The 13890-nt window shown below is 43.5% G+C and overlaps 1 protein-coding gene across 1 annotated transcript in view; it reads left to right on the top strand.

Moving 5' to 3' along the window:
* TNFRSF11A (TNF receptor superfamily member 11a) overlaps window positions 1–13890 on the top strand; it is a 49007-nt gene that overhangs the window by 22976 nt on the left and 12141 nt on the right. Inside the window, exons 3-8 of the mRNA XM_075921381.2 lie at window positions 1384–1509; window positions 2229–2372; window positions 3578–3671; window positions 7769–7863; window positions 9212–9319; window positions 12414–12466. Coding sequence (XP_075777496.1) covers window positions 1384–1509; window positions 2229–2372; window positions 3578–3671; window positions 7769–7863; window positions 9212–9319; window positions 12414–12466 — 620 coding nt within the window. The remainder of the gene's footprint in view (window positions 1–1383; window positions 1510–2228; window positions 2373–3577; window positions 3672–7768; window positions 7864–9211; window positions 9320–12413; window positions 12467–13890) is intronic.

Below are 13890 nucleotides of genomic sequence, written 5' to 3'. Positions count from 1 at the left end.
GTTCTTATTTTTCAAAAAATGAAAATCTTCTTTAAGAAGTTAGTACTAGGGATCACAATGTCATTTTGGTTTTTTTAGTGCATGGGTCTATTTGCACAACTCCTAGCAAAGTTTTTAAGCACATGCATAAGAACATAAGAACAGCTATACTGGATCAGATCAAAGGTCCATCTAGCCCAGTATTCTCTCTGCCAACAGTGACCACTGCCACATGCTCCAGAAGGAGTGAACAGAACAGGGAATCTTCAAGTGATCCTTCTCCTGTCATCCATTCCCAGTCTCTGACAGAGGCTAGGGACACCATTCCTACCCATCCTGGCTAATAGCCATTGATGGACCTAACCTCCATGAATTTATCTAGTTCTTTCTTGAACCCTGTTAAAGTCCTCATCTTCACAACCTCCTCTGGAAAGGAGTTCCACAGGCTGACTGTGCACTGTGTGAAGAAATATTTCATTTTGTTTGTTTTAAACCTTCTACCTGTTAATTTCACCAAAAGAACAAATAAATATAGGAACAAATAAATAACTTTTCCTTATTCACCTTTTCCACACCAGGCATGATTTTATAAACCTCTATCATATCCCCCCTTAGTCTCCTCTTTTCCAGGATGAAAAGTCCAACTCTTTTTAATCTCTCTTCATATGGGACCCGTTCTAAACCCCTTATAATTTGTGTTGCCCTTTTCTGAACCTTTTGCAATGCCAAAATACCTTTTTTGTGATGAGGCAACCACATCTGTACACAGTATTCAAGATGTGGGCGTACCATGGTTTTATGTAGAGGCAATAAGATATTCTCTGTCTTATTCTCTAGCCCTTTTTTCTGTTCCTAACATTCTGTTTGCTGCACATTGAGTGGATGTTTTCAGAGAACTATCCACAATGACTCCAAGATCTCTCACATGAGTGATTATAGCTAAATTAGTCCCCCATTAGTCCCTCTATTGTATGTATAGTTGGGATTATTTTTTCCAATATTCATTGCTTTACATTTACCAGCATTAAATTTCATAAGCCATTTGTTGCCCAATCACTTAGTTTTGTGAAATCTTTTTGAAAGAATGTTTATAGTCCCCAGCCTATACCACCAACTTCAACAACAAGATATACTAGATAATTGATTTGTTCAAAAATGTTCAGTGCTGGAGACACAAAGTGGTATGACTCTCACTGATTACAATGAGACTGTTCATGTGCTAAAAATTACTCGGATATTTAAGTGCAGACAGAGGACAGAGTGAGGAACTGGGATGACAAAGGGCAAAAACCTTCCTAACGCCTGGGGCATCAATGGAGTAACACATGGGCTAAATTTGGACTATTATCTTTAGAGAGTGTCAGTGACTGATACGTGACCACGGTTTTTCCTCTCTTCTTCCAGGAAAGTACATGTCTGCCAAATGCAATGCCACTTCCGAGACTGTGTGCCAGCCTTGCGGCCCAAACGAATATATGGATGTCTGGAATGAAGAAGACAAATGTTTACTACACAGAATCTGTGATGAGGGTGAGTTGCTCATACTGAGGTATTACGCACCTTGGAATGCAAGTGCAAGGTTGGGGGAGTGGGGCTAGAATAGGGTAGTCAATAGGCAGACTGAGGCCAAATCCGGACAGCCAGAGGCTTTTGAACAGAACCTGTAATCATTTTATTTACTTCTTATTATCAATATTGTTGTTCTTTTATTATTTTCTCTGGAGTCTGGACCCTAACTATACCTTGACTAAGAAATTTGGACCTTACTTTACCAAAATAATTGAGAGAAGGATTGTCAAAGGACCTTAAGAGAATTAGGTGCCCAACTCCCTGTAAATTTCCATCCCCTCCCAAGCTCTTTTGGAAATCTCAACCATAACCCTTAGGCCACCTCTAGTGAAACTTCAGAACAGTGCGCTATGGTACTATTGGTGGGCACACAGATTCTTCCTCCCGTTCTCTCTCAGCATAAGGAGCACACATTTTGTGAGTCTATTTTGCCTTCTCATTGTAAAGGCTCAGTTCACCTTCAACTGAAGTAAATAAAAATGACCTCACTTTATGATTCCAAACAATGAGGCATCTCCTCTAAACCAGTTGTCTACTACACTCTTCAGATATTAATGTGACACTTCACACGAATGATTCTCCATCTGACACGCAAGCAGTGTGGACACATGGGAGTGAGGCCGGCCATTCCAAATCACATTGAAGGAGAGATTTTTACTTCCATCTGCTTTCTCATTTAGGGAAAGGTTTAATAGAAGTGAATCCAGGAAATAGCACGTTCCAGCGACAATGTGCATGTACATTTGGATACCACTGCAATGAAGACTGTGATTACTGTCTGCGAAATACAAAATGTGCTCCAGGTTTTGGTGTTCAGCATCCTGGTAAGACAGCATCCTGGTAATAGAGTGAGCATCGGGATAATTAATGGAGTCCCAGCCTTTAAATAGGGAGTTAATTGGGATCTCAGGCCAGTGTTAGTGGGGGAGGTGTGTTGAAGTTATAACTGACATATTATCCTCACAATCTGTTTGCGATTTGAAGAGTCATAGTTTCCAAGGTCAGAAAAGACCACTGTGATCATCCCATTTGACCTGCATGATATGGGCCATAGAACTTCCCCAAAATAATGAAGAGACTTGAGAATTTGTATTGTGACTAAAATCTTTTACTTGAGGTGGACCTTGCAAGTTTTATCATGAATTCTATAATTGTCATGGGAGATTTCACTGCATTCCAGATGCTAAGGAATTTGGCTCTGGTTAACTTTAAATATTGTAGCTCCAATAGTCACAAAAGTGTTCTCGCATATGTGCTCTCATTGCAATCTCAGCGTTCAAGTTAAGTTGAACTGGATGAAGTTAAATTTTATAGCACTAGGAGAAGATATGAACATCTTTTAAAAATTAACAGAACAGTAGTTTTGTATGTTGTATGACTCAAGCAGCTTCGTGTATTTACTTCAGACATGACAAAAAATTACCTCTGACATCAGACTAGCTGTGAAATTTCAGGCTAAAAGGAGATGGGGTGGTAGGTTTGTTTGTTTTTTTGGGAGTGGAAATCAGATGAAGTCAAAATTAGGTTTATACTGGACACTGGTAAAAAGGGAAAGCATTGAAGTGGAGGGAACAACATAAAAATGGCACAAGACTGTGTGCTGGAGAAGTGCGGCATCTGGTCTCAGCACAATGGTTTCTTCTCTACGGTAACTGGTATTGTGAACACTTACCAGAACAATGGAATCTCCACTGTGGCTCACCATAGTGTTGGTATAAATTACTGTTATAATTAATGTAACTGAATTAACGCAAGACTGGAAGTTACAATGGAATTAGCTCCTAACAATGTGCATTTTTACCAGAGCTGTGCAAATAGCTCCTGTAGTTTCTGTTTCTCATTTTGACTCTGTATAGACCTCAATTAACACTACTTTCTGCCCAGATTAACTCCTGTTATTTCCTTTAGTGTAATGTGAGATCTTCCTCATGATAGAAGGATTTTCGGGGGGGGGAATCTTATCAGCAAAATCTTCTCCAAGTCTGAGGTGAAAGTGCAGCGGTTCAGCTGTGCTGTTTGTTTACCACAGTGCAACGAGACAAAGACACGCTGTGTGCTCCATGCCGCTGGGGGTACTTCTCAGACATCTCTTCAGCCACCGATGAGTGTAAATCCTGGACCAAGTGAGTGCACCTCCCCTACAACATTACTGTGATAACCACAAAGCTGCAAGAAGCCTGGACAAATTGATTTTTCAGCTGAAGAATTTGATCCTGGCTATGGAACGTTCAATGGGCTGTCAGTAAGCGTCTCTGTTTGTACCTCTCTGATCAGCAGCCATGCTGCTTTTGACAGAGGATATTTAAATATGGGAATTCTCACATTAGAGCTTGATCTTCACCAGGGAAAAGCAAATGAAGGGAACTGCAACAAAACTGTTGAGTTAGAGCATTGCTGTTCAGTTCATCTGCCTCTTCCTGCCCTTGGTCACTTTTTATACATATCTCTCCTGGATCATGATTCATCTCTTTTTACCCTCTTGTCCTTGACACTTCCTAGAGCCTGTCATGGCTTCTTTGAGAGCACTCTTTTTTGTCTGACAGGAGGTAGTTTCATGATGGAGATTTCTGTCTCTATTTTGCTTTCATTTGCTCTCATTCATTTCTCTCTCCTTTCCTATTTCTGCTTTTCTCTCTGTTGGTCTCCTCTGTTCCTCATTTCTCCTCTTCTTTACATCTGTTTTGGTGTAATAAGAACCTGAACGCACACAAGCTAAGGTAAGAAATGGGTATTTGTTTCCTGTCTCCTGATATGAACTCAAGTTATGAAGATTATGCTTATCACATGGCATGATCAATGACCACTGACTCCATACAGTTATACTGGATACTTTTCCTCTCCCATGAGTCATCTTGCCAGGTCCACAGATGGGAGGGGGGGGGGCGTAAAAGGGACAGTTGCCCCAGGGCTCGATGATACAAAAGGGCATGGAGCTCCCAGCTGACCCTGCTACAGCAGCAGGAGCAGCAGCAGCCAGAGACCCAGAACCTTCAAATTGTTTCCAGAGCACCGCACCACATGCTCTGGGCAGGGCTAAAAGCTGGCTAGGAGGTTGGGGGCACTGCGTGGCATACTCCAGCCAGCACTGGGGGCTGGCTGCTGCAGCCCAGCTCCTTCCATCCCACACACCTTGCTCAGGGGCCCAGAAAGGCTGTCATCCCCCCTTCTTGCCCTTCCTTCCTTCTCCGCACCCTCCTGTCTGTTCTCTTCCCCTCCTCCACCTACTCATTGCTCTTTCTCTTCTTCAGACTTCTTCTCTCATAGAGATGAAGCAGTTCAGTTGTACGTAGCATCACCTACATTCCTAATAGCCTCTGTCTACCAGTGGGTTTGGTAGACCTAAAATAGTTCAGTGGAGGGCACATTGCTGAGATATATGCTACACAATTAACTAAAATACAATATAACCCCTGGGGCTTGCTTTACCATAACAGGAAGCAAACTAGTGAAGGTGCTATGCATTACAATATAAATTAGAAATACAAATTTAAAACTGTGGAGCAAATACAGCAGCTTTTTGTAGTGACCACAATACAGTGAAAGCAGATAATGCTCTTTAGGTGGGCACGTATGTGTTCACACTACTACATAACACATGCTACATCACATACCAAAAAAACCTACTTTTAAAAAATTGTGTTTAAATTGCAAAATGAGCACTTAAAAGGTAGGAAATATCGGATTGATATTTGCCTGTCCCCCTCTTTCATCTAACCTGTGCACTGAGTGAGTCCTGAATCCTGTGGAAAACTTAGTTAGGTGATCATGGAATTAAAAAGGGTTTCATAATTCATATGCATAAGGGGACTAAGCTAAGGCTCCTTAGGCAAATATAAATCTGGCATTCCCTACCTTTTAAGTGTTTCACTTAGCAACCTAAATAAGAGTCTTGTAATCTAATTTTTTAAATATGTAATTTCCTAATTTTTAAGAAGAAAAATAATTAATTCTGCTTTGCACAAGTGTAAAAGTCCATGCCTTTGAACCCTGAACCTTCAATACTGACTGCTGATACTTGAGTTATAGGACTAACTATGTTGGGTTATTGCAGGAGAAGGCTGTTATCCCAAGGGGTGGGGAGGAAAGGGCCACTGACATCATGTACTAAGCCCAGGAGCAGTCAGGGAAAGCCTGGCCCAGGTTAACTCTCTCTCTCTTTCTCTCCTCCCTTCCCCCCCAGGGGCTGGCAACCTTTTCAAACCAAAGAGCCAAACTACATCAAAATTCAGAACTAGCGGTCAACAAAGAGCCATATAAGAATGCAGGCGTCAGGACAAGGGTCTGGGTGTGTGGAGGACTCAGAGCAAAGGGTGGAGAGTGCTGGAGTTGGACCAGGGGGTGGGAAGCTCAGGACAAAGGGTTGGATGTGTGAGTGGGCTCAGGGCAGGTGGTGGGGGCTGCAGGACTTGGGGGGCTAGGACAGGTGATGGGGTGCAAGAGTCAGGGCAGTCGCTCGGAGGCTTATGGCAGGGAGTGGAGTGCAGGAGTGAGAGCAGGAGGCTGGGAGGTTTGGGAGACTGAGGGCAGGAGGGGGTGCAGGGTAGGGGGGTGGGTATGTGGTGGGGCTTAGTGCAGAGGGGGGTGTAGGAATCAGGGCAGGGGGTGAACGGTTAAGGGCAGGGGACTGGGAGGTCTGGGGGGCTTAGCAGGGCTGCCCTTAGCAGCAAATATGATGCTGCTCTGGGGGGGAACCACAGTTTCTGGACCCCCCCCCCCCGGCATCTTCTCCAGGAGAGGGGGGCAGACAGCAGTTTCCAGCCCACTCTCTGGCATCTCCTCAGGGGGTGGGGGGGAGGCAGTGGTTTCTAGCCCTCCCCAGTGTGTCCTGGTCAGGGAGATGCTAGGCTGTGGTTCCCAGTCAACCCCCGCATGTCTCCTGGGGATGGGAGGAGGGTTGCTGTGCTCCCCACAGCATCTCTTAGAGGTGAGGAAGCTGCCAGGCCACAGTTCACAGCCCCCCAGTTTGTCCTGGTGGTGGGGGGACTGCCAGGCCACAATTTGCAGCCCCCTAGCATGTCATGGGATGGGTGGGGGCCACCAGGCCATAGTATGCAGCTCTTCCCCCAGCATGTCCTGGGGGCAGGGTATGCAGACCACCCCCCCTCTCACATGTTCTGGGGAAGGGTTGAAGCTGGGACCAGGGCTGTGTGGTAGCTGCCCAGCTGCCCCTGGGGCAAGGCTGTGTGGCAGATGGCTCCCCCGTGTGCTGGACCCCAGGAGCAGCCACACTGTGGCCTGGCTCCAACTCTGGCATACAGGGCAGCAGCCTACCACGTGGCAACTGCCAGAGCCGGAAGCCGGACTGTGGTGCGGCTGCTCTGTGGGCCGGAGTGTACCTCACACCAAAGCCCAGCTTTAGCTCCAGCAGCTGCCCGCCATGCAGCCCGCCCCAGGAGCAGCCAGGCAGCCACCACACCGCCTTATCCCCCCACTCTCCCACCAAGCCCACCAGCAGTAGCAGCAGCAGCCACAGCTTAATTTCCACATGCATGGAAGATGAGTGCTGCCGCATGCAGAGGTGGGTGGGATTAGGCGCGCACTCTAGGGAACTCCCAGCGGCTCTCAAAAGAGCCATATTTGGTTCTCTCACAAGCCATATTTGGCTCACGAGCCATAGGTTGCTGACCCCTGCCCTACCCTCTGGAAGTATAGGGCTTTGCCTCCAATGGTGCTGCAGAGCCCATGTGCTGGGAGGAGTCTTTCCCCAATACTCCCCCTCCAACTCTTCCTGGCCCTGGGTACTGAGAAGAGAGTTGGGACACTGGAGCCATGCATGCGCCAAGTCCAATGAGTCAAAAGTAGTGAGCCTACCTTGGCTGTCACCCTTCCCATCTCTACGCTCCCACAAATTCCCAGTTCAGTGTCATCTGCTGCTATCGCAGCTGCTTCAGTGAGGCAGGGACCTGGCCATTTAGAATGTTCCTTTTATTTTGGCCGTCTGACAAAATATTCTTGAGGAAAAAAAGCAGAAGTAGTGACATAGTGATTGTTAATAGTTGATAAATCCACAAAACGTCAGTAGAATTTCATAGGACACAGAAAACCTTTCTGTTGAGAGTTTTCTGGCTGCCAAATTTCAAAGGGACAATGGAGGTGTTAGAGATTATTCAAAATGAAAGGCTCCAAGAAGCTTGTATAATGGGAAGTGTTAGGCACCCCAAATGTAGGTGTCAGTGCCAACTCTGTGATCATCCAGCATTTATTTTCTTTATTTTTGTAGCTGCACAGCTCTGGGAACTGCAGAAGGAGTCCCTGGGACTGATCGGTCAGATGCAGTTTGTGTGGAGCCTACCATGTCTGTACAACCACAAGATGGTATATTTCATCATATGTAATTATGCATCAGAAAGTATAGGGTAGGATTTTCAAAAGGACTCAGTGAGGCATAACTCTGTTCCCAATGAGGCTAGCTCTAATGGATGCAGTTAAGCTAATTCTGAGTCTTTTTGAAAATCCCCCTCAAAATATTTTGTTATTAAAGACTACTTTATGCTGTTTTGAACTGCAGCTCCTTGTGACAAACCCCAACTGTAGTCTATGTTCAGTACTGTATAAAGCTTTATACTTTTTATTGAAATTACATACCAGACGAGATTATTGTAATACCCATTAATTACCATCACAGTTGCAATTCTGACTCTTTTGCATTCCTCTCATTTTTAACTGTTAAAAGAAAAGCTACCAACTTTTGTCTGTGCAATGTTGATAGCAATAGACACAGCGTCAGTCAAAAGCAGCTCCTGATGTCTGATAATGAGGCCCATTGCCATTTTTATCTTTAATGTGGATGTGCTGTCCCAGAGAGACTATATGTTTCAGCATGCACTGAGCTGTCTTGATCTAAGTTGAAGGCTAAGTCTTGTATGCGAGGGCCTGTGTAGCTCATTGAGACTGCCTTCAGAGCCTTTTGAGGCAAATCAAACATAGCTCTTGGGCTCCTGGCAGTTTACTAATGAATCCTTCAATTGAGCAAAAATTGGTCATGCTTGTATTGGGCTGTCTTCAGAGTTTAAATCTGTAGTTCTTTTTAAGATGGTACTGTAAAGTAAAGCATTGGCTTGATCAGGCTCCTTGTCATGTAACATGATGTGGCATAAAGCTGGCAGAGTTATTTTAGAAATCCAAGTTTGAAAAGAAAAATCTTACTGCTTCCAAGCTAAGTCTAGACTGCAGGCTTCTTTCAGAAGAAGTTTTTTCCGAAGAGATGTTCCCAAAAAACTTCTTTCAAAAGAGAGCTCCACACAGCAAAAGCACATTGAAAAAGCAATCTGCTTTTTCGAAAGATAGCGTCCGCATTGATTGGATGCTATCTGGAATTTAAGTTCTGATTACTATGGACGGAGTGGCCACTAGGGTACCTGTGCTTTTTTTCTGCAGGCCTCTTCTTTTAGGAAAAAAAAAAGCCCTCTTCCCCATCCCACACACCTTTTTCCAAAAGAGTTATTTCAGAAAAAGGCTTCTTCCTCATCAAAAGAGGTTTACCACGGTCGGAAAACCCCGTGTTCTTTCAACTTTCTGTCGAATGAACACAATTGCAGTGTGGACGTAAGAGTAGTTTTTCCAGAAAAACTCTGCAGTGTAGACATATATCCCAAGTAAGCCAGGGTTGTGTCATTGCAAAGTATAAGCTGCTCACTGATCTGACTTTTTTTTTATTCTACAGAAACAAACAAGATCTTGTATGTTCTGACTGTTCCAATCCTCTTTGTGACATTAACCAGCATTATCATCCTTATTGTATATTACAAAAACAAGGGGAAAAAACTGACAGGTACATTATGGCTAATGATTTTTAGGAATTCAACTTAGTGTTGGCAGAGGTTTAAACTGTATGATTTGACTTGAGTGGAAATTATCACGTTAAAACACATGTGATGTTTGGAAAATGATATGCTCTACAGTTTATGTATTTTAGCTAGCACCAAATAGAACTTTCGATTCCTTTTCTGTAGGGGTGTGTCTAGACTGGCAAGATTTTGCGCAAAAGTGGCTGTTTTGGCGCAAAAACTTGCCAGCTGTCTACGCTGTCCTCTTGAATTCGCGCAAGAGCACTGACTTTGTAATGTACAAAATCAGTGCTTCTTGCGCAAATACTTTCACGCTCCTGCTCGGGAAAAAGCCCTCTTGCGCAAGTATTCTTTCACATGAGGGTCAGTGTAGACACGGAAGAATTGTTTTGCGCAAAAAAGCCCCAATGGCTAAAATGGCGATCGGGGCTTTCTTGCACAAAATCGCGTCTGGACTGGCCACGAATGCTTTTGTGCAAAAGCACTTTTTGCACAAAAGCATCCATGCCAATCTAGACGCGCTTTTGCAGAAATACTTTTAACGGAAAAACTTTTCCGTTAAAAGTATTTCCGCAAAATCATGCCAGTCTAGACGCAGCCTAGGAGTATGTCTACATCTACATTATTTCGAAATGACTAGTGTTACTTTGAAATAACTTAGTCCGCATCTACACAGCAGGCAGTTATTTCAAAATAATGTCAAAATACTGTCAAACTGAAGGACTTTTTACTCCGACTCTTGTAACTCTCATTGTACGAGGAGTAAGGGAAGTCAGAGGAAGAGTGCTCTATTTCGAAATAAGTGCTGTGTATACCAGGGATGGGCAATAATTTTTGCCCGGAGGCCACTTCAAAAATTTTTGAAGAAGCCCCAGGCCACCCTGGAAGGGGCACGGCCTAAACAGGAAGGGGCGGGGCTATCCACCCCCAGACCATGATTGGTCTGGGGATGGGGGAGCCCCTTTGTCCCCCCTTTCCACTAGGCAACCATGCTCCTCCACCCCTAGGCCAATCAGGACCTGGGGGCAGGGGAGCGTGGAAGCCTCCTCTGCTCTCCCCCCCACCCTGCGAGCAGTGCGTGATACTTCAAAGCACCACATGCTCCTGGCAGGGCAGGAGGAGGTTTTGCATGCTCTCCGCCCTTCCCCCCCGGCCCTAATTGGCTTGGGGGCGGGGGAGCAGCAGGGTCTCTGCAGGCCAGATCCACCCACTTGGCGGGCCGGATTCAGCCCATGGAGGCCCTTTTGCCCACCCCTGGTGTAGACACACCCAATTTCAAAATAAACTATTTTGAAGTAAGCTACTCAATTGATGTAGCTCAATTTGCCTAGCTTATTTTTAGTTAAGCCCTGCAGTGTATACCGTAGGGTATAAACTTTAGGCTTATCACTCTGGTGCCTTGTCAAACCAGCTTTTGTGCAGTAATTGGATTGTCAAAATCAGATGTCAAATATACATTCCAGTGGAGTTGTGTTTATGTTTGCAAGGCATGTATTGTGTGGCCTGCATGCTTGGCAGCTGTACTATATCCATCTGATACCAGATCGGGTCCCCAGGACTATTCTGTCCAGACTCCATGGAGGTTACCATATTGCAAAGCAAAACAATGTCTTCTGCACAATGTGACCTCACACATACTGTACATATGGGCTCACACTAAACAGAGGATGCCTTTTGAGACTGCCTTATTAAAATTGTCTCTGCATGCCTCTAGTACAGACACATATTTGAGAATGTGATCATGTTTATTGTTTGGACTAGGGTCAACATTTGATACAGTATTTCCATTATAGTAGAGAAATGTGATTTTCATCTATTATCAATGGCATTAAATATTCTGCACAAGGGGGAAATGCTTCAGCAATTGCTATATGGATGTTGATGCATCTGTAGAAACTCATTTTAACCTCTTAAGTATTAATAAATTGGGACAAACTGTTATTACTCCTTTTGCATTTACTTCCTCCTCCTAAAAATCTTTTTCTCAACTGTCCTTTTTCCCTTTCATTTCCTCAGTTCCATCTGCCTGGGTTTTTTGTGCCATTCTTCTCCTGCATAGTTTAAATACACTTTTAAATAGTGTTTTATAAGTTGGCTACTATTTCCACGCTGAATGCTTGTCTCCCTAAATCAGGAGACCTTTAGATGGGTTGGAGATAATGGTGACCCTCATTGCAAACCATTTTAGATTCAGTGCAGGTTACAGTGAAATCATATTAATGTGGATTTTCATCACTCTGCAGCCTCCAGTGGCTTTTTAGGCCCTTTAAGAGAGATTCCAGACTGACAGATGATACTACTTACATAGCACTCGTGTCTGGGCTCCGCAGAACTAGGAGGAGGCACTATCTACAGTGCAGTGGATAGATATGGGTACTTGGCATGAATGGAACAAATGAATAGCCAAGAGCAGGCAGCAGCTAAGAACTGGATATCTATTCTGCTTTTCTACAGACACACAGAAGCAGCATGATATTAAAAAGCACATAGGACCTAGCACTACAAAATCCCCATAAACTATAATTACTATAAAGTAGCAGTCACTGTTACATAGCATCACTGAGTTTAAACCTTTTCCTTCAGAGATGTTCTCATTTAGTTCCCAGTTAAGCATATCCTAATTAAGCAGGCCAGACTAAAACTGCCATCCCATGGTGGTTTCAGTGTTCGTGTGGGTTTTCCCCCCCTCTGGCCTCCTCATTGCTATTTGGGCATTCATGTGACACCTCTTGAAATAGATCAACCAATTGTATGGTTGTAACTGGGTCGATAAGAGGCCAGTCATAGCTTGTTGGCATGTGACCAGGAATAAAGCCCCATTTGATGTGGAACATAGTTTAACCACATTCTATTTTAGGAACTTATAGACATTTGTTCCATAAGGATGTATCCTATTCAAGTTATAATAAACCAGGCTAGACAGTCATTTGGCCTTTTGAACAAAGTAAATAAAAACAATCTTAGACCGTTAGGTTTCATTTAATATAGGTGATAATGAATAACTGTATATTATTTGATCTGTGATTGACTTAAGAAAGCCTGCTAAACACTATTGCTATTATTTTGTTTCCCTTACAGCAGATCTACAGCACTGGGCTAATGAAGTATGCGGCCAAATAAAAGGGACGAAGGTAAATGTCAATGTCTAAATTTTTCATTGTTATTATGCTTTACTGATTTTTTTGCTGACCCTCATGGCAGCCTCAACACTTAGTACAGACAAATGAGTCCACAGATTTCTCCCCAGCTATTCACTAACTACTGTACCACCCAAAGACAGAGATCTGGTAGTTACAACAAAGGACAAAAAAGTGATGGTAGTCTGGCTTTAATTCCTGTAAGAGACAACGAGCCAAGTTTTTCTCTAAGTTACATGAATGTAACCTCTGTGGGTATGTCTACATTTGCACCCTCTTTTGAGAGAGGGATGCAAATGAAGACATTTGAAATTGCAAATGAAGCCGGGATTTAAATATCATGTGCTTCATTTGCATATTTGCGTTATGGCGCTATTTTGAAATAGCACTATTTCAAAATAACAGATGCTGTTAAGACGCAGTTATTTCGAGAGAAAACCCTTCTCTCGAAATAACTGGTAAACCTCATTTTATGAGGAATAAGGGTTATTTTGAGAGAAGGGTTTTCTCTCGAAATAACCGCATCTTAACAGCGTCTGTTATTTTGAAATAGCGCCGTAACGTGAATATGCAAATGAAGCACGGGATATTTAAATCCCGGCTTCATTTGCAATTTCGAACGTCTTCGTGTGCGTCCCTCTCTCGAAAGAGGGTGCAAGTGTAGACATACCCACATGTGAGAGTGACACTCAAGATAAACTGACAGCAGAATTAGGCCCAGTGACTCAGTGTGTGTCCTAGGGCATACTATTTGAATTTTTTCCCCGCCATTCTACATAGCTAGATGATAAAGACCTCTTTATCTACATAAGTACCTATTCCTTTCCGTTTCTGAACAAGGAATGATTTGCATTATACTCTTTTGTTTTTTCTGGCCCTTGTTTGTCTTTTCTAAGAAGTGCTCCGTTAATGATGTTAATTGTTCTAATGTGCTAGGGCTTTCTAATCATTAGGTAATCCCAGGAAAATTCCTGTAAATGCCATTTTTGCACTTACCATAGAAAGTAGCCAAATGAAAAAATGCAGAAAATTGGTGGGCAGGGTCATTGAACATATAAGGCCCGAGTCCATTCCATTCTCTCCAGCCTAAATCAGGAGTGACTCCGTTCATGTCAGAGGAATGGAAGGTGAGCAAACATGGTATAAGTGAGAGAAGAATCAGCTCTTCCTTTATAAAAATGGGGGAGAATATTTAAGGTCAAATCCTCTGCTGAGGTAAATGGTCACTGCTACTTTGACTTAAGGGGAGTTTCACATAAAGACAAGTACTTGACCTTTAGAATTTAGAGGATTTCAGATCAAGGATAGGGTAGACCAGGGCATTAAACTTGAAAGAATAGTCCATTATTAAGAGGAAACCCTTTTGAGCCTTAAAGTGTAGCTTTGTTCTGAAAAGTGACTATAAAAATGGAATTCCA

Source organism: Pelodiscus sinensis, chromosome 2 (genome assembly GCF_052426305.1).
Source record: "Pelodiscus sinensis isolate ZL-2025 chromosome 2, ASM5242630v1, whole genome shotgun sequence".
NCBI classification, from domain to species: Eukaryota; Metazoa; Chordata; order Testudines; family Trionychidae; genus Pelodiscus; species Pelodiscus sinensis.
This window is presented reverse-complemented; position numbering and strand designations above follow the sequence as displayed.